This window comes from Ischnura elegans, chromosome 6 (genome assembly GCF_921293095.1).
Source record: "Ischnura elegans chromosome 6, ioIscEleg1.1, whole genome shotgun sequence".
NCBI lineage: Eukaryota > Metazoa > Arthropoda > Insecta > Odonata > Coenagrionidae > Ischnura > Ischnura elegans.
The window spans coordinates 71,560,529-71,587,689 of NC_060251.1; the positions used below are offsets into that span (position 1 = coordinate 71,560,529).

The 27,161-nt window shown below is 37.4% G+C and overlaps 1 protein-coding gene across 1 annotated transcript in view; it reads right to left on the reverse strand.

Moving 5' to 3' along the window:
• LOC124160998 (neuroligin-2-like) overlaps positions 1–27,161 on the reverse strand; it is a 484,800-nt gene that overhangs the window by 20,537 nt on the left and 437,102 nt on the right. Inside the window, exons 7-9 of the mRNA XM_046537135.1 lie at positions 24,516–24,790; positions 6,322–6,476; positions 4,972–5,093 (exon numbers count right to left, since the gene is read on the reverse strand). Of these exons, the coding sequence (XP_046393091.1) occupies positions 4,972–5,093; positions 6,322–6,476; positions 24,516–24,790 (552 nt within the window). The remainder of the gene's footprint in view (positions 1–4,971; positions 5,094–6,321; positions 6,477–24,515; positions 24,791–27,161) is intronic.

Here is a 27,161-nt window from a genome sequence, read left to right on the forward strand (position 1 = left end):
CAAAATCGGGCAGACAAAAATTATTTTTTCCCAAATTTGACTAAAATCGGGCAGACAAAAATCATTTTTTCCCAAATTTGACTAAAGTCGGGCAGACAAAAATTACTTTTTCCCAAATTTGACTAAAATTCCCGAGTAGCAAGAAGCCTTCATTATCACTTAATTTTGTTTTCACGTGAAATAAAATAATCTGAATTGAAAACGAACCAAAAACCAGGTTCAATCACTATCATCGGACACTGTATCATCACACAATTTTTCCTTTCAAAACCTTTTTATCTCTCTATCTTTCCTTTATTTTATTTCTTTAATAATAAATTTTTTTACTCGTCTCCTTCCTTCAAGTTCTTTTCTAAATGGCTTTTCTCGCAACAATATCCCTTCCCTCCTGCAACAACTCCATGGCAACCTTCCATTTCTATTCATTACACATAAACATGTAGTTCATCATAAAACTCAAATCAATAACAGTATTAATTGAACATAAACATAGATATCAAACGTTTCACCTTCATGCCTAATTTTATTCATTAATTTCAAAAATAAATCAGATGAATGATGCCACATTATTTGAAAACGAAGCCTCGCATTTATGCGAAGGAATAATTTAAAATAAGTTTGTCAGACAACTAAGATCAAATTCTAAGATTTCATTAGAAAGTCAATTTCAAAATCAGGCAGAATAAAAAAATCACATTCTTTGATAATGATGCCTTGCATTAACGTAAATAATTGATACCAAAATAAGTTTCCCAGACAATTAATGAAAATTAAAAGTCACTCCCGAAATTGGTCAGACAAGATGTTATTGTTTCCAACTTTGGCTGAAAGTGGTCTTAATGGGCTTTTTCAATAATTAGATTTCAATAATCAATCCAATAAGGGTGCAAAATAATACATAGTTATTTCCGAATATTTTATTTTTCCTTAAATTTGTTTTCACGTGAAATAAAATAATCTGAACTGAAAACGAACAAAAACCAGGTTCATACTCTAATATTTAATTCAACACTAATTTTAAAGGCTAACGCGGTTTTCTCTAGTCTGTATCTCCGGTACAGTTCAGTTAAGCTAGTTAAAATTTGGAGTAACAGCTACGGAATGTCTTGTGGCCTACGATTGAAAACAGTATGTTGTAAAATAAATAAAAATGCTCTTATATTATTGCATGTAAACCTTGATACATATTTTATGTTACTTAAGTTTTTATACATCGAAAAAATAGACAATCTTTATTCGAACTCAATGTACTCAATTTCTTAAGAATGAATGAAGAAATCTGATGCCTGATGCTGAAAAAATATTTTGCCAAAAATATTTAATGAAATGGGTAAAATTAATATTTTTTAATGAGGTTTAATTTCGCATTCGTAAAAGCAACATTTTTTTAGGATTGAGTGAAAAAATCGTCTTCACCATGATGATAAAATAATGTTCTTCAAAATATGAGTATCGTTAAATATTTGAGTTTGAGTTACATAGCTAAATATATATCGTTAAAATGAGTATCGTTAAGCATTTTCAAAATTTTTTCATAATCTTAACGATGAAGTATACCAATTTAAATTCTTTACTCGGAAAAAATGAACGAATTGAATAATATTTCATTCATAATAATTTTAATACATGAATTCATCCTCACGAATTCGATTTTTATTACCGCGTTCCATCATACTTTTAGAATGATGAAGATAAAATGGACTGACCGAGTAAGTAATGAGAAAATGCTTAAAGGAGTGGGAGAAAAGTGAAGAAAATGTCTTCGGAGACTGTCTTCTGTAAACCCTAGGAATAAGGTGGGACAACGTAGTCCGGCCACATCGTGGGTCATGATGGCCTGATGGAGACAATCGTCGAAGGGCAGGTGGACAGGAGGAAGGGCATGTGAATGCCCCTAATTAAATGAGGTTTAGCCGGCCTCGGTGACGGCGGGGTATAGTCCTCGCCTGCCAAACATGAGGTCGCGGGTTCGAGTCCCGCATTGGTAAGGTTCCCCTATCCCCATGGTTGTTCGTGAAAGTTTGATTGTTAAATTTGTTGAATACCCCGATATAAAATGGCCTATGAGAGCTATATTCGGTGGTTAGGGAATAAAATAAAGATAAAAAATAAATAAAAATAAATTATAATCTCTTCCAGATTAAGAAAATCTTGAATCAGGGAGTGAATATTCCCTAGGATCCCATCTATGCATGGAAGAAGATATGATGATTATGACCATAGTTTTATTTTTCTTTCATCAGGTAAATAAATCTCCTCAAGACTTTAATTTCTCCTGGGGATCTGTATTGATGAATTTTTCTCGCGTGTTCAACCAGGTTAATTTAGTCTCAAAGGCCGATGTTTCGGAAGAACGCTTGTCTCCCATTTTCAAGGCGTGTTACTCGATGAAAGACAAGTCGTCTTCCGGAACGTCGGGCGTCTCGAATATCGGGACTGAAATCACCGATGGCAGCGCTGAAGGCACGTACGTAATTTCTCAATATGGCCGAAGCATCGAGTATAGTGTTGTGATGATAACATTGGTGTAATAGGATAAACCGTCGTGCCACTGCGAAAAATAAAGTAGAACTTGTCAGAGAAGATTTTCCTCGGTTTTGAAGGGGTATTTTGATACCCAGTGGCAACTAAAAGTCGCGATTCAGATTTTAGGATTCAGGATGATATTGCTGAAATAATTAACAGCCAACGGCAATAACTTAAAGGATTCATAATCATCATAAATATCGTGACTCCAATAAAAAACAATGTACTCAGAAGTGTGGGAAAAAAGTGTAATACGCTAGTTATCTTAAACGCCTTAAACCTAAAAAAACACCGTCGCAGTAAATGATGAATTGTGTGGAACAATGTATGGCAACTAAAAGACACTAAGCATGAATAAGATTGCGTTAAATATATTATTTAAGACGTTATGATAGCTTAATACCAACAAAATAACAAGAGAAAACATTAAATACCTAACAATGCCAATGATTTGTCAATGTGGTTTCCTAAAATGATTGCTTGGTATCCTCAGAGCTCTACTTCCGAATTTGGCCGATAGTTGGCGTATCACTTGTCTGGATTCTCGAATACAACGGAGTTAACCTGGTTGAAAACCCGAGAAGAATTCATTAATCTCTTCGAGGTTTGGCAGATCTTGAACCGGGGAGTGAATGTTCCCTAGTATCCTATCTATATGTATTGGAGAGGTGGGATCATTCGATTTAAAACGCGGTTGATGTCTCACTGGCCGGGAGGCAGAACGTCAGGTGAGAATTTCCGACCGATTGAGAAAGGGAGGAACTGGAGAAGCATGGAGGAGGAACGGACGAGAACAGGTGAATGACTGAAGTTGCCCGGAAAAGTAGTTTCCAATCTACGGGGGAAGAGGGCCCATCCAGCGCCGATGCGGGATGGAACGGACAGAAGGGTGAAGGTTATCGAGGAGGAAGGGGAAAGGGTTGGTTTTAAGCTGTTGGTGGGCGTGTTCCGATTGGCCGAGGAGAAAAGGGAGGGGAGGTAGCAAGGAGGATTGTGGGAAGGAAAGTGTAATGGGGTGAGTGGAAGATTTGGACCAAACGGACCATGAAATGGGCCCGATGAGGCAACCGACCCGGGCTTGTAACCTCTTCACCCCTTGATTCCTCCCTTACCTCCCCGCGATATTCTCAGTCGCTTTCCCCACGAACTAGCCCTTGCCTTAATCCAAGGCCCCGAAAAAATTAAAATATCTTCCTTTTTACAATCCGGGCTATTTCCCGGACTCGACCTAAACCGTATCTACGCCTGCTCCTCCGATGGAGTCCAGGCCCATTTTAACTATTTTCTTTTTTTTTCTCCTCTCCTTGGAAAGCTCACATAATGTGGGGGTCCTGCGTTAGGCGGATCATTAGCTCGACCGAGTGTCCGCCGTCGACTTAATGCAGTTAAATCTCTTTAGAGTGGATTCCGCACCATGAGGGAATTCTTCGATAAAGGGCGAATTTTTTTTCGTTCTCCCTTTCTTTTTTCCGTTCAATATCTCCTTACACCCCTCTCTGATCTTCCCGTATACTTTTGCCTAATCGGGTTTGGGTCTCCCTAAAAAATGTAACTTTCTTCGTCGTGTTTAATCAACTGTGCACGGATGAGGGGGTTCGATCAAAATTAATGTTTGGTCGAAGAGTTCGTGATGAGGAATGCCATTAGGTTTTCAATGTTAAGGTCCGTGATGAGGGTAATATGTATGCAAGCGCCTTCACTCTCGAAAAATCAACACTCGAGTTCCTTAATTACAGTCTTTTTCACGAAGAAGGTCCCAAATACCCTTCGTAATTTGACCTGTCCGCGTCCTTACAGTGGAAATCAATTTTCACGTTTAAAATTCATGAAACAAATGATTTTATAAAAAATATTCTGAATTACATCAGAAATACACAATGTCATCGATGGATATAACTTCATTTGCAACATTATGAAGCAATAACTCTAGCAGTCTAAAGGCGTATAAGTAGTTTAGTGAAACTGAATGCATAATATAAATTACGAATAAAAAGAAGCTGAGAATTTTGGAAAAGTCATACGTTAGCGATTTCTGAACCAATAAAATCAATGATAACAAATTACGTTCTATATTGAAATTAAATTCAAGGTACTCCCCGTAATTATACATACCTATCTATGAATTATATGTATCGATGGGAAAGTCTTAATTGTGCATTCCCGTATTAAATTTCATTCGGTATGTGTTTTTGAAGAAAAAGGCTCGTAAGTGGAGTATTAAACGGAAATATACTTAGGTGATGTGATAAAAAACGAAAATTAATGAGTAAATACCGTATTAGATCAAGTGATGTATAAATCAAACATTTAAGCGACATAATCCCGCAAATGCATGTAGCGAGAAATACCGTAGGCTGAGCGAACAATGACGTAAAGAGCTCAAAATATTAATATAATCAGTAAGAATATTGATGAATGGATGGATTGAAGAAAAAATATACTTACCTATTTCAAGGTACTTTTGGTGAACGCTGTCGTACTCCTCCCACACTATGTTCTTGAATCGGTTTCTTTCCCTTGACCCTCGGTCACTGCCGTCAGCCTTCGGCAAGTGCTCATTGGGGTTCCTGGTAAATTTAAGCATAATTTCATCACATCTCCGGGCAAAACTTCTTGAAATTTAATTATTGGGGCTGTTTGCCAAACTACCGCCAAAGTTTCAATCCACAGACGCATGCATGCATATTTTGGAAAGCATGCAGGTCATAATGGAGAAGAGTTTAATTTCCGATATAAAAAATAAATATTTTTCCCACATCGGAGAAGTGTTTCATATCGTAGAAGTATTTGTTATTCTTGATCAATTCAATTACCAATATCCATGCAATAATCTCAAAAAGCCTCAATTTGGTCTACATATAGGCATAAAATGTTTTTTCGAACTCAAATAGATATCTGAGAAACATTTTATCCAAATCATACTAAGCTAGAGTAGTTTAAATAGTAACTACGAAGTACTTATTTAAAATGACCGTTTCAACAGTATATTTTGTTTTTTTTCTGAATCAGATATCTTCTTAATATAAATGGAAAAGTCTTGAATTTATTCGTAAGGGTTTGTTAATAGCGTTTCCTCAAGCCTGTTTGTCTTCGACAAATCCATAGCAATTGAAGACATTATAAATCGTAGTAGTCAATAAATTATCATATTTATGCATCATAACGAGCGTTTGTCAACTTTATATGCTCATGACATATTTATTGGGCTAAGAATCATTTGTAATAATTGACCGAGTGAAGTTAAAGCATTCAAGAGTTAATTTGTTTTTTAAAAAGGTCGCAGACTGGCTACTTTCTCATCAGAAGTTATATACGGATGCGTATTGTATAAAAACGTACGGTGAAAAACTATTTTTCCACAGCTACATTAACATATTGTTAAAATTTTTAAGCAGCTTATTTATTATCCCAGTATTCTCATCGAGTTTTGCTTTATTCTCTTTTTTTTCTTGATTAATTTCACTCTTATCTTACCAAAAATCAATTGCTAAATTTTGAGTGAAATTTTTAACGCATATGTAAGTGCTGGTAGGTTGGTGTAAACCAACAAACATGCCTAAAGCCTTAAAGTGCTATTATTAATTTATTTTTAGTGTTGTATTCAATGAAGAACAATAAATTCATCCCTTTTTTTAAATAGGAAAATAAATTGTCTCCAAAACCGTAATGAAAAATACTGACGTAAAACGTTTTATGTAACACAACATTAGCTTAACAAATAACATTTAAGCACGGTGAAATCATAGCATATAAAATCTACCGTATGTGTTAGAAATAAAAATGATGAAGACTCACCCTGTGCGCGCAAAATTGCTCCAATATATCATGACTGCTTCGGAAAGGGCGGTTTCTGCTTTTGTGTAGTTCCTAGGAAAGTGGTTGAAGCCACCTTCCACCAGAGGCGCTCCGAAGATGTACGGTAGATCTTCCCCATGAACAGTTCCCATTCGCTGAAAAAAAGCAATGTACATAGAATATTATAATGATCTCTAATTTAAGTTGAACACATTAGTCTCTACAAAAATAATTGAGAGAGATGCCCTTCATTTTTATATTTATAGTTACGCAGTTTAATTGCATTTATGCTTATTTCCTCAATGCTAACAAGCTTCATTAATGAAAATTGATTCCAGGAATTTTCCGCCAGAATATAATTCTCATTATATTTGAAAACCTTATTAATTTAATTACGGAAATATATAATGGCTACTTAACTCAAACAAAGAAACTCTCCCCCCGCGCTTCGGCATTGACATGCTATAACTGTTTAATGAATATTAAAAAAAAATACTCGACCAGATAATAGTTTTAAAAACCTTTAACTCAACTTAAAGAATTATTCTGAAGGACATACACGTATTTAAAATGCTATTTCCTTTCAGTATCTACCCTAGGCATCAGGGAAATTTTGCATCCAACAAGAGTCTTCGTCTATCCCTCCAGATATTGAGGACCAAAGATAGGAACTTTATACGAATTATAAATTCGTAAATGAATGAAAAAAATAAAAACGTATTATTAAAATATCTGTCCCACCAGCGCAACACAGTAAGACGCGATATTTTATATCCAGCGGATTTTTTTTATTTCCAGAGTTCATACCTTTCTCTTCATTACGATGAGATCGCTATTTGGATATTCTCATTCTTTGGATATTCTCTATAAAAAGTTTTTTGATATTTTATCCGACCATTTGAACAGTATATTTTAATCTTCGAATCAAATATCGTATAAAACTAAATTGAAAAGTCTAGAATACATCGTCCTAAAATCTACATTTTGAGTTGCTATATGATATTGCGATTGTAATATTTTTTAAAGAAGAATCTTCAACTTAAGACGCAAAAATCTATGATATTAGCAACGAAATAAAAATGAAGCACGAAAAAAACTTAAAGAGTCTTAAACTTAAGGCTTAAAAAATGTAGATGGAATTTAGTTGACATAACCCAAAAAAAGAACAGAATTTTTTTCCTTCACTTTGCCCTTTTATTGATATGCATTTCGAAATTTCTCTGTGAGACTCAGACATCATTTTTTTGCATTTATCATAGTCCGTTTTAATTTTTTTTACATTCACCTAGAAACCGGTGCTGACAGACATCACCAAAGTGCGAGCACATTCTTTCCCGTTTAACTACTTCCGTTCTTGCAATACCCTGCTAGACAGCGTGGTCGGATTTGATATGTGAGGACAACATTAATTTCTAAAGACATGCTTCCTTCCACAAAGGCCTCCACCACGATTATATGTACCATCATAATTATCAGACATTCTTATGGCAAACGTTTTTTTCAGTAATTTGAAAACTCGATTTAGTCGTTCATTTTAAAGAAAGAACTTTACTATTAGGCGCTATCACATAGTTCGACGAGATCAAATTGTACAGTGGGAAGCAAAGTGGTTTACAAGATATTTTATGCAAAAATGATCCAACTTTAAAAATTTTAAATGCACTAATTAACCAATTAAATTGACCATACTCAAAATTGGAATGAAAACAACTTAATTTTGTACTGAAAAAGTAAAACTCACTGAAATGGTATGAGAAATATTTTTTTAAATTTAAAATTGATTTCTTCTCTTATTTATTAAGAAGGTATCCATTAAATACTCTTATTTTTAATGAGGAATATAACTTTACTGCCGTAATATTCAATGAATATCTTCAACAACGGTGGAAAAATTGAAATTATTTTACGCCGGTTTCAGAGCCATAATACAATTCACCTAACAATCAGTGCCGACAGACATCACTAGCCGTCGAGCGTTTTAACAATCCAACCACGGCTTCCTACTGCACCAACCTTTTTCTTTCCCCGAAATACTGTTGTACCGCGACACGATTTTCTGTCGGGGATGATATAGGGGAACGCTCAGATCTCATCAAAACCTCTTTCCCTCTTACACCTCGTTCATCAGTTATCTAACCACAGGCTTCTTCAAGATCCAGGGGAGGTTTGTACTAGCAGTTAATTGCAATGCAGGACAAAAATAATGTTCTCGATTTTTACCCTGGGTATATTTCCATTTTCCCGGCTATTTGGCTGATTAATAGCGATACATGTCTTAGGACGACCGTCAACAAAAACGGTAAAATTGGCATTATTTTGCATCGGTTTAAGAACCATAATATAGTCCCCGACTTTTACTCTGCGTATATTTTTAATTTCCCGGCTTTTTGGCTAAGTAATTCTTATTCATAATTGTCCAAGGAACACCTTTGACAACAGTAAAAAATAGGCATGATTTTACATCGGTTTAAGAACAATAATACAGTTCTAATAATTATAATAATATCTAGCTAAATATTAAAATATATAACCTAATAATCAGTGCCGACAGGAATCAGTCCGAAACATTGAGCATTAAAAATTCGAACCACGACTTTCTACCACACCGACCTTTTGCTTCCCCGAAATACAGTGCAAGAAATAGTGGTCGGAACTGTTGTGTCGCGACACGATTTGCTGCTAGAAACATGCCTCCCTCCACAACGAACGAACACCCAGGACGGGATGCGGGGAAGGGAGGGATCGTGGTGTTGCGATATTTCACGCATCGTTGGCCCCACTCCAAGCACTCCAAGTCCCCACTTCTGCAGGCCCTGTCTTCTGCAGATCTCCAATGGGGAAGCAACACTCCGGAAGCCCGCCCACCCAGCCATCCCAACAATACTACTCGAGAAATCGCCTCCTCCTCCTCTCTACCCCAATCCTTACACACACTGGCCCCTAACTCACTACAAGATTCCCTTTCAAATGTTTTCGAGAATAATGCGTTTCGTTCCCAGGGATTTCTACTGCCGTACAAGAGGGTACCCTTGGTGGAGAAGCCGCACGGGGATATGTGTTCTGTCCCACACTGAGGATGCTATAAGGGAAAACTCGTATCTCATCAAACCCTTTCATTCCATCTACGCCACTTATCAAGCTGCTAGCTTCCTCCAGCTCACGACGCGGCATGTAGTACAAAATGGTCAAGACTGAAATAATATTCCCAGATTTTTCCAAGTGCGAATATCTTTTAATTTTCACCAGGTGTTTGTTAATTCATTTTTTCTGCAAACGTATATAAAAATATGTGTTCTGCATTCAGCATGCGAATGAATTTAGCTATAATATGCCCGTAAAATGTGGTCATAATAATTATTTTCATTCTACGTATACGCAGAATTTAATATTAACCAAGAAGACGATTGAACTGATACAAATAAATAGAGATTTATGTACATATTATGTAATGATATCCGAATAGTAAAAATGAAGTGATAAAGTAATTCTGGCAGTACAATTTCAGGATGAAGAGAAATATGCATAGCGAGCAGGGTGCACAGTCGTGCTTGTGTAGCTGATAAAATAAATGGAAGGCTTACAGATCACGAAAGAGCGAAAAGAACGTAAAATCTTTTGCTAGTAGCTTGAGGACATTCCGATGTTTTTCTCGAATGCTCCCAAATGTTTTCGCGTTCCCAGGGGCTACTGCTGCTATAGAACAGGAGGTCCCTTGGCGGAGAAGTCACACGAGGATTTGTATTCCCCCCCACGATGAGGATGCTATAGGGGAACACTCGTATGTCATCAAAACCTCGCACCCTTTTACACCTCGTCCACCACTCATCCAGCAGTGGGCTTCTTCCAGATCCAAATGCGGATTGTACTGCCCGCTGGTTAAAATTTAGGACAAAAATAATGTTCGTGGTTTTTACTCTGAGTATATTTTCAATTTACCAGCTGTTTAGCTAATTAGTAAGCTGTTCGGCGTTATCACAATGAAGGTGATATAAGGTGCGATGTACCCAAAAAAAGGAGCAAAAAGTATTTTTCTCGGTCAACGGATAGGTTGAAAGTGAAATTTACAAGAAAGACAATTCTTGAGCTTTAAATGTAGCAGAAGCAATATATAATTTCCTGCTTTATGTATTTCCTTCTATATGTATTATTTCAGAGTGTCCAGTATTGCACGCTGTGGGCAACACAACAGTAGCAGTCAAGGTGTGTAACAATGCATGGCTGATAGTATGTTTTTCGGTAGTATATTTTCAAGTTGCACAGAATTATGCAAAACAGGTTAGAATATAGGAGGAACAGATACATATTAGAACAGTGGCGCAGCGAGGGAGGTTTTGGGTGATAAACCCCCCCCCCCAGAGCTAAGAGAAACTTTTAGGTTTAATCCATTTTACTTAATTTGATTAATTTACTTTTATAAGAGTGTATGGATTACTAAAATATCCCTCAGAAAGCCATAAAACTCACCATTTTGAACCATTCATCTTAAAAATTTTCTGGGGGAGGGCCCCCGCACCACCCGCTTATCCTGGCGGGTATACCTCACATCTCAGGTCTATTTGCGCCTAAAATCCTCCCCCCGAAGCCTTGATTCCTAACTGCTCCCCTGGGATAGAATAATTATTTTCAATGATTGGCAGCGCTATCGACGAGGCGATACGGTGCTCTAGGACATCATATGTCATGAGAATAGAAAAACTAGGGGAGCATGGCTTTACCGAGTGCGGCTTTGCCTGGAACGCACCGTGAAAACGGCCGAGGGTGAAGATAGACGGCGACTGAGTGCCTTCAAAATGTTTCCCATTCTCCCGCCCATTGACCGTACGAGAGAGAGAGCTGTTTACGGTGGGATTCAGATCACGTTCTCTTCCCCCGCCTTGTCTCCGGCAGGAGAGCAACGGGGCACGCCCAAGCCAGCCACGGCCCGCCGCAGTCACACCCTCCGCTCCGCAGGGCGGCCTTTCATGCCGCCAAACCCCCTTCACACGTGCCCGGGAGGGGACTTATTCACCTTCCCATCTCCCAACCCACGTCCGCACGCAAGGCCTATTCGCATCCATCGCGGTCCGTCTCCACCACCCTCCGCCTCTCGCAGCTTACGTCCTTCCCGCAAAAGGAGAGTTCACGCCGACCACGCACTCGAGAGTCTCTCGTTGGGCCATTATCCACCCTCCGCACCATACGTCCTCCTGTTCACCCGCCTCCACACTTCAACGCTATTCTACAAGACACAAATGAAAGTTAAACTTTGAGAAAAGTTCTACTTGGTTAAAATGAAATTTTAGTTGTTTAACTTTGTTTTAGTTTAACTCCGGTGGATTTAAGTGGACTAAGTTTAACTTTGTAACTCCTTTTGATAAAAGTGGACTTTTACATCGTGTAAAATTCATTTACATCATTACGGATTTCCACAAAATCAATCCACAAATGTTACGCTTTATGCTCTTGTCCATCTTTACCTAACCCCACCTTACGGTCTTGCATATGCATTTAAGATCAAATTGCTTTGATATTAAATGCAAGAAATGAATTTAACTTAAGACTTATGCAAGAATGTAAGATTAATGCAAAAAAAATTAAAACTAACCTTATGCCTGAGGGAAGAAATTACAATTTTTTTCTAGTTTATAACTGTAACCAAATTATTCACATTTGACCATTACCCACCCACACACCGTCGTACTATCCGTCCCTCGCTTCACTACCTCCATAATTAAACGCTCTTGTCAAAGATATAAATGAAAGTTAAACTTGATTGAAGTGAAATTTTACTAAGTATAACCGTGTAACTCCTCTTCATGCATGTGGACATTTGCATCGTATAATATTCATTTTTGCCATAATGAATTGCCAAAAAATGAAACCAGGAATGCTATCCATTATGCTCTATTACATCTTTACAAATCCCTACCTTCAGCTTCTTTAAAAATTTGATATTATTTTACAAGAAATTAATTAAACTATAAAAAAGGGTTTAACTCCGTAAAATTTTCTACTCGAATGAGACGAAGTTTTACAAAGTTAAACTTTGCAACGACTGTTAATACAAGTGGACTTTAGCACCGTATGAAATTCATTTACGTCCTAATGGCATTCTACAAAATCAATCCATAAATGTAACGTTTTCAGCACTTGTCTTTTGTTTACCTTTCCCTGCCTTCAACTTGTTTCATTATTTTGATATTCTTTTTCAAGAAGTGACCTTAAAGATAAAAAAGAATAATGCATGAGGGAGGAAATAATTCTTTTCTTGGTTATGACCTCAACCAATTGATTCAAATTGGTCTCTCGTTGGGCCATTATCCACCCTCAAAGCGCCGTATTATTCGAACTTCTCTTCACCTGTCTCCGCACTTTCTCTAAGAATAAAAGGAAAAGTTAAACTTTGTGAAAAGTCCTCCTTTATTGAAGTGAAATTTCACAAAATTTAAATGTGTCACTCCCATTGATTCAAGTGGTATTTAATATCTTATAAAATAAAATTGCGTCTTACTGGATTTTCACTAAACCAAGCTAAAATTTCTACGTTTCATGCTCTTTTTTTTGAATGAATAACTTAAACTTTGTTTTCCCACAGAATGTTTTATGTAATAATGACCAAAGCTTCGACGGTAAATGTCATCTTCAAAAGAAGAAACTCTCCTTACTCTTTTCCTCCTTAAAACCTACTCAATAAAAATATGTCACGGTTTAAGATTCACATGCAGGTTTATACTAGTTTTTTACATTTTACTAAAGCTATGCTCTATAATCTTGCGCCGATTTTCATCACAAAATCATTATAAAACTTCCTCTAGCCTATGAGAACTGTCGTCAGTGATCGACTACGCACAGTGAAAAAGCTGCACATATTGAAATGTCATTTAATTCAGTATACGCTGGCAAAAAGGAAGTCATGCGCTCCGACATTGAAGGAAATACACCGGGGAAACGATTCAAAGAGCGAAGCCGGCGTATTGGCCGTGAGCTCAAGGTAAGTGGCACATGTGAAGGGTGCGAAGAGACTGGAATGGCGTGGAGCATAGGAGCGAGGATCAGGTGAATGGCGGCGGCGTAGGTGAAGCGGTTTGGTGAAGGAGGCAGTGAGGACGGATGGAAGACGGCGGCGGGGGAGAGCTCAGTGGAACAGCGGGCGTTAGCGACTAGAGGCCGGGAAAACAAGACGGCTCTCTCCATCTATGCGAAGAATACCTTCGCGTGGCGCAGCCTTGGCGACCGAGTGGCATATGACACTCCGCTTGACTCACTCTAGTCTGCCTGAAAGTCTAGTAAGATCGTAATTGGACAAGGAACTGTGGAGAAGGAGAGTAAGAGGAAGGAATTCCAAGCCCACTAGCCTTGGTAAGGGGGATGATAAGGAAAAGTTGAAGAAAGAGAGGCTCACATAGAATATAAGTGCCTAAAATAGGTATAGGAATCGATTTTCCCAACGAAACGTAAGGGGTTTAATTAATGATAGGTGGAACTCAGTACGCTCTTTTCTTTTTTATTAATTTTTATACAGCTTGTGTCTTAGCAACCCCCACCTCACGTTTATCGAGACGGCTTGCGAGATAGTATGTAGATGTAGACATAAAGAATTTTATAGTAAATACTTCAGTGCTTCTCATTTTATGGGGAAAAATAATTAGACTTATACACTGGAATGACTATAAACGTAAAAAAACGAAAAAATAAATGCTGGGAGAGTTGACCAAGCTAGAATTCACCAAAATCCTCAACCATTGGCCCCTTACTAGAGGATAAGTGAGGTACTATGATAAGTGATCTTTGGGAAACCCTGAACTGAGGAAAATCACTAAAAAGTTACACACCATATCCTGAAGTAGATAAATAAATCATGCGCGATGGCATTACCGCTATAAGGAGTGATGCACCGTCATAATTATTATCAATCGTACATATTAAAAATAAAATATGATGGTGAGTTATTATTATGAATGGGATTACCTGAATTACATTGATATTGGCCTCCACCGAAGATAACTTCTAAATAAGCTTCCGAATCAAGTGATACACATTTCACCATGACAATTCAAAAAGTCAAAAGCCACAATTTGCCTACTAGCATTTGATTTGAGATAAACATAAAACATGAAGGGGTGCTCGACAGATCCACAGAGAAAAAATCATTCGCCTTGACCGGGATAAAATCATTCGCCTTGACCGGGATGCGAACCCGGATCCCCCGATTTCCGGTCGAGTGCTTTAGCCAGTTAAGCTATCGAGGCGTCATTCTTCCCTGTGGTCCCGGTCAAGGCGAATGATTTTTTCTCTGTGGATCTTTCGCACGATTGTGCATTGCGGGTGACTCCCGTAAAAGCTATCACCGCGGCTAGCCCCGGTATACTTTAAACTAAATGAAGGGGTGTTATTATTATGAATAGGATAGCCGAATCTTGCTTTGATCTTGGCCACCACCAAAGTTAACTTCTAAATATGCCACTGACTAAAATGGTCCACATTTCACTAGAACAATTTAAAACTACGGAAGCCACAAAAAGTCAACAGGCATTTGATTTGAGAAGCGCAAAAGCTTTTGGAAGCGCTATTTTGAAACTGTGCCGCTGGAGCCAAGAGCAATTCCGGCTTACAAGCAGGTACTCACGCTGGTTTCGGAGCAGAGCTGTATGCATGGGAGAAGAGAAAAATCTGGCCCTGAACAGACGGCCAATGCACACAGGCGGAAGGTAATCGGACCACGCAATGCCTGATGGGCCGACGACGGCCGCGAAGAGCTAATTACTCCCGGAGCTACCTCGCAGCGGAAGCTCAAATAGACCGGCGGACTCGAACGCACTTCCCCTTATTGGCTCTCTCCCATAACCCCCCCCCAAAACTCCAGTCCCAATCCGCTTTACGCCCTCCAGGGTGTACAATGTCCAACTTTTTCCCTTCTTTTTATATTCAAGGCTGAAACGCAGTCGCTCTCACGAAGGGGTCCCGCGTTACGTGAAGTCCGCGGGTCACTCAAGAGAACGCTCTTGACTGATAGGTAGCTCCAGGGAATGGGGCTGTAATGCTGAAAGGCCGCGATCCACGTCTGCCGAGGATGGCAAAGCCCTCTGAAAACGCGAATGACGCAAGTGCTCCTACCCAAGCCCCAAGTCAAAGCCATTCGGCCGTCCTTGGTCGGGAGTTCAGTGTTACACGAGCTATACTTAGACGCGAGAAGGTTAAAAGCATCTTTAAAAATTCCATCAAACTTTGAAACAAAAAGAAATACAGACCAGCCAATTTTAACCTTCAGACAGGTGCATAAGGTTAAACAATTTTTTTCCTATAAATTAGCCGAGTTAAATCTAGTGAAGTCGGTTCATGTCCACCACATTAGGTTATTTTGCAAAACCGTAGTCAAAACCATGACAGTCTCAAGTATACACAGGATTTATATACAGGATAGTTGAAAAAAATGATTATCAGTAAAAGTCTTTCATACTTTGGGCATAGGTACTAATATAAAGTCAAGTTCTATCCATGATATCATTTATCAGCCTTCGTAGGTCAGGTGATCATTGTTCCACGCGCTATACTTAAACGTATGCACGTTAAAAGCATCTTAAAAGATTATTTCAGACTTTTCGCCAAATATGAACGCAGATTAGCCAATTTTAACCTTCAGACAGTTGCATAATTTTAAACCAATTTTTTCTTTAAATCAAATAAGTTGAATCTAGTGAATTCGGTTCATCTCCATTACATCAGGCTACTTGGTAACATTGTAATAAAAACATGACATTCTCAAGTATACAGTGGGTTTATACACAGGATAGTACAGAAAAATGTATGATTAACAGTAGAAGTCTTTCCTACTTTGGGCATAGATTACTAATATAAAGTGAAAGTACATCCATTGTATCATTTATTTTGCAAGTCAAAATATTATTTATTATAATTTGAAAATTTTCTTCACTTGGAATAACTATTTACAGATTGTTCTTTCGCAGTTTTTGTTGTCAAACGGCAATCAAAATTTATCCATCCAGCACTTATTGGTAGTCTACAATCCAGTAAAATTCCATCCTCAAAATATTCTGTATCTGTAAATATCTGTAAGTTTTCATTCAATTTTACTTCAACCCTACCCCTTATTTCCATGAAATCTTGATAAAATTACCCATCACTTGTCAAAAGGTATTCCTAATTCCTCAGAGCCCCATTTTTAGTTCCCACAACTTGTCCTGATATACCAATTTTATTCCACTCCAAGAGTGGTAAACGTTCCTCGCAAAATACGCTGTATTTCAATGTTGGGTTTTCTGCACGAAATTTTAAGCACGTCGTACTATGCATATAGACATTATAGACTGTCCCTGGTGCCTCGGAATGGGAATAGACAGCAATTAAAGGTATCAATAGATATCAATAAGAATCACTATTTAACCACAGGGTGAAAATATATTTATATACAGTTTATGGTGACAGATGGTAGATTGATCGAAGCAGGCTTTTATTATCGCCATCCAAGACCACTATGCACTTAAATGCTGATGACAATATTCTATAAGACTGGTACAATATTACTTGTCTTTATAAGTTTCGACAAAAAATATAGATAAACGAATATTTGGAAAATCCATAACAATATTCTATCAAAAGAGAAAAGATTCAATCACAAGACGCTCAAGTTATCTCCAAAAAATTAAGTTTTATGGGAAATATACCATTTAACAATTATTTTTTTCTATAGCGCAAGCTAATTTTTTCACACGATGGTTATTATAAAAAACTGAAATTTTACTGTTACAAAATATTAGGTATTAGGCATTGAAGATACATAAAGGAAACTAAAACAAAATATTTAGGCAAGGAAATGTATAGAGGAGACCCAATTCCATCCCACAGAAGGCTGATTTCTGTTAACACTTCAGTCGCATTTTAATCGCTTTTTAAAATGTGATGATGGCAATGCGATCCACTTTTAACCAATATTTTGCAGCATAATGTTTGTAATTGAGGGGAATAGCATAAAAAAGTTAGATAAAATCAATAGATCAGATCATAATGTATATAAATATCGGTAAACACCCCTATTACACGTTATTTCCCCGTGACACTTGGATCGCTTTGACCATCAGCGACCTCTGTAGCGTCTTTCACAAACCCATTAAAATGCGCAATGGGTGACAACACAGTTGGAGGCCGACTTGAGGATCCTCTTATGTAATATTCGTGCCTATAGCCTTGGTAAGGGTTATAAGAAGGAAGAATTTGTGAAATTGAGACTCGGATGGAGTGAAAATACTTCAAAAAAGAATCCTTTTTTCCAACTAACGGTGAGATCTTTAATGAAAGATAGGTTGTACTCAGTATCAAATTTCTTAATTTCATTATTTTTTTACAGCTGGTGTTGTAACACCACGCGCCTACTGAGACGACTTGCGAGCTTGTATGAGCGATACAGATTGCGAAGTACAGAATTAAAGAGAAACATTTCAATGCCTCTTAATTCATGGGGAAAAGTACTAGTTGTTGAAATAAGCTGACTTGAGGACCTTGTTTTGTAATATTCATGCCTAAAGAATTGATAAAAACTTGAAAACTTTACCCTTCCATTCCCTTCATCAGGGTTAATTATTGAGTCTTCTTTTGTTTATTTAGTAACTCCGTTCCAATATCGCATAGCCATCGCTCCATATTCGTCCACGAGATAATTTGTTCCTTGTCGTCCGACTCGCTACTTCGGGCCACAGTTGTCATTCCCGTGGACATCACACATCCCAAGATTTCGGAAGACAAATCCCATATCCTTGAGAAAATATCATCCCGGAGAATGAATGGAAGAGACAGAGGCAATCTAGTGGTGCGGCAGAGGGACTGACGCCGCAGCGGCAACGCTTAAGACTCGACAGAGCATGGAACAAGCTACGAAAAAAATTCCTCGTCGGCAACGTTTCAAAAAAAAAAGGAAAAAAAAAGAGAATTGCAAAGCTTTATGGCAAAGCGCTTCAGCTTCAACTTGAGAGGAAAACTTTCCGTTGCCCGGCAACGACTTCACTCCCCCTCAACCCCCTTCTAACCCTTTTCCTACGAAAGATATCTGCGAGAAAAGTTTCCCACCAAGGCCTTAGCCAACCCACTGAAACAGAAGGGGATCCGGGAATATTCAAACTTGAGCTTTCCAGATCCACGCTCTATTTATCCTCGTCATGTACGCCCTACTTCCGGACCTTATTAGCCCATCTTTCGTCATTTTTCATTACACGCTCCTCAAACAATGTCCTCTCCTTCAGGAACCACCACCACCACCACTTCTAACAGTGCACACGAGAAGAAATTCGCGATTAACTCTCGGATTGATATAAACCGTTCCGAGACAGTGTGCATTCCGCAGAACGCTTCGAAACTGCTTTGGGCGTTGAAAACTCAATTAAACATTCCCGGTCGTTAGCGTGAACCCCCTTTTGTCTTTGGGAGGGGAAATTTTTAAAAAGAAAAGATAGTTTTTTTTAACGCGCATTCGTTACGCGAGGCATTAAAATGAACCCATTGAGCATAATTAATACCCTGTGCCATTTCAAAGTCGAGTAAGATATGTGGAAACAAAGTTTTGCTTGAGTCGATCCTTTTAAAATATAGTAGTTTTTAAAGCTACGGTAGTTCTATCAAGATTAAAAACATTCATACGCCCTTGATTCATGAGCAGCTTCGTTTAAGATATTTCGTGTCGCTGATAAAAACTACCTTATCCAAAAATGAAACAATCACTTCTTTGGAATGATTTAAGATTTCATTTTATCTGCTCCATGCTGACAATCTTGCGTAGTTTTTACCTAAGGTACAAGGCTTCTGAATTTACAAAAAAAAGTATTCATTTACACTGAAAAGAGAATCAACCTATTGTAGATACTACTCAAACGCTGGTAAAATAAATCATTCCTAAATAGTTTACTTCTTTTTTGGATTAATACAACTTCAGAAAAATATTTGATTTCGTTCAGCCTGAGACAACTTCCGCAATGGTGATCTATGCTCAGGGATATTATAGTATAACACTCAATACTAAAATGCACTATTAGTAACCTAGCACAGAGTAAATCCAGATTTAAAATTGTGCTCACAGGTACATGTCGTTCGAAGTAAAATACGCATGCTTCATTAAACTGGTATGTAAGAAAAGTTAAGCTCAGGTAAGTAAGAAGATGAGATGAAAATGTTCATATGATAACATCATAAAAGTATAATCCCATTTCTCCACTGTCACAGGATTTACCAAGGACGTGGAAGAAGATATTTGCGATAAACTATGGAACCCATGTGATAGTTTCAACCTAATGCACATTCGATACCACGCTCTGAAACTGCTTTGAGTGTTGAAAACTCAATTAAGCATTCCCAATCGTTCAGGTGAACTCCTCTTCTTTCGCGTGCAAAATTTAAGTAGAAATTCTAGTTTGAATAGCGAATTCTTAGCACACGGCATTAAAATGAACCCAATGAGTATAACTTATACCCAGTACCATTTCCAAGTTGGAGAATAAATATTGGACCAAAGTTAAACTTTGAGCCTTTCTTTTCAAACTAAAGCAGTTCTTAACCAGAACTTTGAGTCATTTGGGGGAATAAGAAATCATAATGAATGATAATACTTCTTTTCCAAATTAAAACAAATTAAAATAGACTTCGTTTAAGTTGAAGCTAATGGCACTAATCGTGATCTTGGGGCAAAGGAATAAAACTTAAGCATTCAAAGTATAAATGCATGATGATAATTTAGACTCCGACATAGCCTAAATTTAGAAGTTTACTAACTACAAATGTCCTATATGAAAAGAATATTCATATCTCATTTAATAAGTTGATCATCTCTCTACTACCAATATCTATAAGAGAGACGAAAAGACTTCCGAGATTCAACTTGGAATTGATACATGCACAATTACGAGCCAAGTTTCATACCATAACATGCTCCTAAATTACTTCAGGCGTTGAAAACTAAATCAAACACTACCGATCGTTCGGGCGAATCCCGTTCACTCGGCCGACTTCGAGCGACGTGTAAGAGTCAAACTAGTTTTCAACGCGTATTCGTCACCCAAATTATTAGCCAAACCCGATGAGTGGATATGGTAATCTCTTTGCACTTAAAATTATCTTTATTTAATTTTCTTTATCTCAAAAGAATTGATTTGGATTTCAATGGATGAAAACTAGAATATCTACGACCATTTCAAAGGATTTGATGGAGGCCGATAGATGAAATGTAAATTACTTTCAAAATTTCTTTTACGTATTTAATAGCAATATAGGAAGTGCTTGATGAAGTACTCATTTTTTTATTCAATGAACTTCTGATGAAGCATCACTCCAGCTGGATCAGTTTTTTATTATCAATCAGTTACTCGCAACTAACGCTTTCACGCTGAAATTTTCAAGGTCTTAAGAGTACCAACTTATCAGTATAAGCCTGCATCTCAAATTCAAAACTATAAGCTCATTATTTTCTTAGAGGTAAAATTTCCGTGCTTGAGATTGAATCTTAAATTTTTGCTAAGTCAAAGGCAAATGAAGGAATAATTTCTTTTGTGCATCTTTAGGCCTTTTTAATCAGTAGAGCCGATGAATATTAATATAGTAGCCGGTCTCCTCTGAGTACAAGTTGAAGTGATGGCTTTGTTAGCTATGAATATGTACTTAGAAAGCAGCCTTGTCACAAAACTTGGCTGAAAAGGATTTTTGCTGCTTTAAAATGCATCGCTTAAAACGTTGAAAAGTTTCAAATTGATGTGACCTAGGAATTTTAAAAGGACAGCGTTCGTTTTCAATAAGCAACAATTCATGAAAATAATGCAATCACTGTAGAGTCATTAATGTACTCTCTTTAAGGGAATCAACCGCTCTTTTTGGTGAAAAATTGACATAAAGTGGAATTGTAAAAAATATTACTGAATCACTGTGGCAAAATTTATTAGAATTTATAGTTCCAATCATCTTACAGTAATTTTCCAAATATTTTTTTACAATGTGCCCTGAAAACTATAAATACATCAGCAAAAAAGACCAAAAATTTACTTTTCTTCGGGATCATTTGTGCTGTGAATGAAAGTTGCCAACTCTTATCAGGGTATCAGATTCGAATATTTTCCAAATCGGATATTATTATTAACCACTGCCCGCCGAGCCCTAAGGTTCTAGATTTTATGAAAATTCAGGGAGAATTTGGAGACAAAAGCTTATGGAGAATAAATCAAAGCAACTTAGCCCCCTTTAGCAATAACCCAAAATGAATACTGTATTCAAGATGATATTGACAAACTTAAAAATTTGAATAAAGAATTTTATTGTTTTGCCATGGATGAGAATGATCAACAAATTTTGAGTGTATGCAACCCTAGGGTCACCTAAAATGCCACACGGCTGCGTAGTATGTCATCACTTCACATTTGGAATCTCAGAAGGCGAATATGTGATCATTTAATTACTTTTTCACATTTTCTCTTTAATTCCCCCGAAAATGTTTTACAATGTAGATTAAAATTATAGACACGTCAGTAAAAAAGATAGGAGATTGCATGTGGCATTACTACACATTTTGGTTCTTGGAAGCTAAATTTTTGGTAACTACTTTTTCAAATTTTATCCCTTTAAATGTCTCGATGATATTTTGGAGTGAAGTAATTGCCATACTCCACGCAAGTCAAGAGGGTCTCACATAACTGACTAGAGGATTTATGGCAAAAATAGAATTAAGGCTTTATACGATTATAGTATTAAATGATGAAACTTCTAGGGATATTCAGAAATGAGATAAAAATTAGCATGAAAAATTGTATTGAAATGACGGTGGCTTGCCACCATAGTAATTAGGACTGCTATTATAGTAATCACAATTAGTATTAATTTGATCCTTCGATGTTTACTGATTTTGAGTGGACCCTGCTGGTAATTGGAATTAAGTAAAGAAATAATTTCCATAATTCATTGCGCAAGCTCTTTATAATAGTTTCAAGACGCTAATGCATATAGATATTCACGGGAAATAGAGTTCGATCAAAGAAAAGATCAGACCGAGTGGTAGTGCAGGTATGCACGCTTGCCTGGCGGCACATTTGTCTAGGGCTGGTGGCATTCACGCGAGCGAGGCGGCCAATTAGCCATGCATGCGCACACTCGAGGACCGGGCTAATTGACTAGAACCACGACATGCCGCTCCTCTCACTCCGACCCGCCGCTGCACGGCTCCCACACCCACATTCCCAGTCATCCGGCATGCAGCCACTACGGCGGGGTTCGATCGGAACACGGCGATATGCTCGCGTAAAATACTGATGACTTCATCACAAAGTTACAATTGTATCCGTCACAGCGGGGGCGGTTTAACGCCCTCGCCAGCAAAATCTGAGGTCGCAGATTCAAATTTCATAGGAGCGTTTTATGTTAAACGTCGCGATATGTTCGTGTAGCCGCATTCACTCTATGTAGCAATGTCGTAAAACAATATTTAATCAACAAAGTTACATTGCATTGTTATTTTCCTTCTATTGATCTTGACCGACACTGGATGGGAAATATTTAACACTGTTTTATAGCACATTTTTGATGCAAAATAACAAATGTACGTAGTTTCTTTTGGCTTACGAAAGTTAATTTAAAAAAGTGTTACATGAAATTGTTTTATAATACTGTTATATAACATTTAGATTAATAAACACTGCATTACATTGCTTTGTTACATCGTCTAATTGCGGATTATAGCGGTTTTCGTCTTTCGTTTATTCCCTGGTTTAAAAAATTATTTCTGGGATCAAAAATCAAAGGTAACCCATTTTTTGAGAAGGAGGTTTACGTAGGTGCCTGTAGGTATGATTTCAAAAATAACACTAAGGGTTAGTACGACTATATAGTTAAGAAACTGCAAGAAATATTAAAAAGTTGGATAAAACATTAGAAGAAAAAAATGCATTGAAATCACAGTGGATCGATGTAATCTTTATTAGGGTTGTGCTTGATTCCTTAATGTCTAGTACAACTGGGTTATTCCACTCAAATGTGACCAGGTCCCTTGGGTCATCAATTTTGATCAAATTTTGTACATCGTCGTCATTTCACTGGTAAAATAAAACTCCAACGTAATTTCGTAATGCATGCATCGGTTTAAAATATAGTTTACTGTTGAAAAACTACATACAATTTTTTGAAAGCATCCTCACAATAGACGTCATATTTCCGGGAAATACAGAAAATATCAAATTGTGCTATTTTTTATTTTATAGTCCTAGAATTTGAAAAGATTAAGAATGGATTATTTCAAAATATGCAAGTAATCCAGGTTTTTTAAATAAAAGACTTAAATTTTAAAATCGATTTTTGATAATGCAGTAACTTACTTAAGTTAACTGTGTTACATCACTTCGATTTTTTCACTGTGTGGTATGTTGTGGATACAGCCTACCTGTACACGCAAAAATAATTGGTAAGGGTAATATTTCATTTAAGGTAGAAAAAAACGATTTGCCAAATTTGGTCGACTTTGGATGGAATTTCATTTCTTGCAGCGAAAAGATTCAAACATCGAATGGAAATTTCTCTTCAATTGGATTTTTATTCAGTTTACTTAACAGCTCCTAATGTGATTAAAAAGGTATCGCGATTGCCGAAGAGATTGAAATGAAATTATTTGAAAATTTCACACCGTATTAGGTACTTATTTTAATTCTATCAACCTCGGTTTTTTATGCCATATACAATAAATGCTATTTATTAGGCGTTCGGTTGATATCTGAATATTTATTCATGAAAGTACTTCCAACGCACGGTAAATTTAATATTTCCTTAGTTGCCTTCTCATAATCAATTCAAATGGATATAGTGATGGTTGAGTTTTCTTTCCATCGTCTAAAGAAATATTTGCTATCGAATAAGGATAGTCATCAATTAATGTTCAATTATTAAGAGAACCTCCAATTGCATTGTGAAATGGATGCCTGTAAGCTGAATTGCAATACATATATTAAATAGGAACTCAAAAACTCGGGCAGCTTCCCTGCAGAGGATGCAGATTCCGATCAAAATGTAATGCTTATATGAGATGGAACGTAAGATTCAAAAGACTTAGAAAATTAGAAAGGCGAGGAAATGGAATGTAGAAGCTCTTAAGGGGGCTATGAGGAGGGAAGACGCAATCATATTTGAATTATTGAGCAATCACATTGACGTGTCAACTCTTAGCACCCCCTTGCGTGGGCTATTCCACTCACCTGTGGGTAGTCGCCGTCCCTCGTCTGGTAGTCGAACACGTAGAAGAAGGAGCGAGCACCTGGGCGGGCGGCTAGCGCGTCACCCGCCTGGACCAGAGGCGCCACGAACTGCGCGTCCGATAGTGCGGCCACGGTGGCGTCCCGGGTGTTGATCGGGTGCTGAACCGTCCGCTCCCAGTCCGTGTACTCGTTCACCACCGTGAAGAAGATCTCGGAGAGGTGGTAGCGGTACGCGTTCCGGACGTACGTCCGCACGATGCGGTCACGACGCTCGCCTGCAGAAGAATAAAAGACGAACGAAATTAAATACGGGAAAAATAATTCGCCTTGACAGCGATTGAGAGTTGATGCACATTCTTTGATGGCTCAAATCACTTTTATACATGTTTTTATGCACGTTATCTTTCTGCATTATTTTCTGAAGTCCATTTGCCGTTTGTTTTAGTTGATTTTTGGTTCTTTATTGTTTTGATTTTGTAGGCCCCTATGAGGCATATAAAAACAAAGAATTGTTGATCCAGGAGCCATATTGAGTTGTAAGACAGACCATAATGACAAGTGATATATAAGTTTTCATAATCGCTTTGATACGTCAGAATGATTTTTCCTCGGTGGACTCTCGCACATTTATGCATTGCGGTTGACTCCGTCAAGTTATCACCTTGACTAGGGCTATAATCAAGTTGCTAGATATTAAAAAAAAACAATAAAGGTGAGGTCATCCCTCTTACTATAACTATTTTACAGTGAAAAATTAGGCGATTTATTCCCCAATGCCCATACACCCTACTTTTGAAATAAAATGTTATTATATCCTCCTTTTGAATTTAGAGTAGAGCTGCAGGTGTTAGCTTTTCACAGTTCCATCACTAGCACTGAAAGAATTCACACATCGACTGAAAATTTCAGTTTAATTGGATTTTAATTAGGGTAAAGAGGCATTTTAACAGGAACTGGCGGATATAGCTGTTATTTATAACGTATTATTATATATGTTTGGCTAATTTATCTGTGGTAACCACTTAGATGAATAAAAAATTGCCAAAAGATAAAAAAATTAAAGATAGAAAACTATCTACGTATTAAGCATCCTCGTTTCTCGTAACGTCATTTTATCCATCGTTCTATGGCCTATCTATGTTTTATAGATCGTTGAGACTAATTAATGGAGAGTTGCGTTAAAGATTTCACAGAATCACTACCAATTACGAGTATCAGGTATTTGGGAAGGCCATTTTTCAACTTTCATCCCATGGTATCAAAGCGATAGAATGTGAATTTTAAATCTGAATGGACCTCATATAATACCATACTTAAATAAAAAAACAACGGGAGCATCTTTTGTCGACTCTGCCGAAAAAAACTCATTATTGAATCTTCATTGATTCTTCGTACATTTATCACAGTTAAAAAATTTACCGAAGAATTTCTACAGTTAATTTTTTGAGGTTAACAGCCTCATTATTTTACAGAATATTTTGTTTTCTTTGACTGTTATTTTTATGGCATGGGATTTTATAGCATAGCATTTCAAATTGGTATAGAGAATTTTAAGGGTATTAATTAGGTATGTACTACATATATTCCTTAATATTGATTGTTTTTATTTTCTAACCAGCTAGGTTATACGAATAAGCTTTATTCTAAAGCGTTCTAATGGAAATGGAAAATGTAAAAAAATTGAAAACAATGAATCTCTACATAGCAGCGTAGATGCTTTAAAATTCTATGTATGCTCAACGAAATCCTCCCAAATGCCTTACCTTACCTCTCTTTGTAGGGGTCACTGATCTCATGAGCAATAAGTCTACCTATGGACATGTAGGCATAGGTACGTTGCGCGTTGTAGGTAGGATTGGAACGGGACTTGTTCTGGAATTAGGAAGAAAAGTTCGATTTTCCTCACAAATTAGTCCATAGCAGGCGTATTGATTTCCTTGTTTAGCGTTGGCAAGCGCTTCTCTAGACCACGGCAGAGCGGTCGTTGAGTTTTTCCGCGTTCGAACTGCAGAGTAAGCCACGTGCATCAACACAAGGGGAAAAGATTAATGCGCTCTTCCTGTTTGCACTACGAGCCCAATATTCCGAGCTTCACTTACGAAGAGCTCGCTAATCACAAGCGAGATAATTTAAACTGCATCGACGGTTCGCTGCCAGATGGAATGGAAATTGACTTTTATATCGCAGTCGTCTTCATATATAAGTTTTCAATCCTGCGGCCTTTGCCCATATCTTAATGTAATTATGGATTTTTATACGAGTTTTTAACAATGGGAATTTTGGAAAAAAGGAAAAGGTCAACCCCACAAATTTTGCGATTTTTTTCCGGAAAACGATTACAAACGGTCGTTACATTTGACGTACGATAATTGAACTATGTCTGATCCAAACTCAAAAAAACTCTAATAACACCTAAAAGCACTCTTTACACATTCAACTCCACCTGGCTCTTCCCTCTGGGAAAACATTTACTCGGACCATAATGAATATTTTACATTGCTCAGAGACCTGGACAATGACAGCGTCGGATGAAGAAAGACTTAGGAACTTCGTAGAATGTATGAATGCCTGATTTCATCGCCTGATAATGCGGCTTGCAACTCACGCGAAAGCTCGCACGACAAAGCGCAACACGCAGCTGCTTCC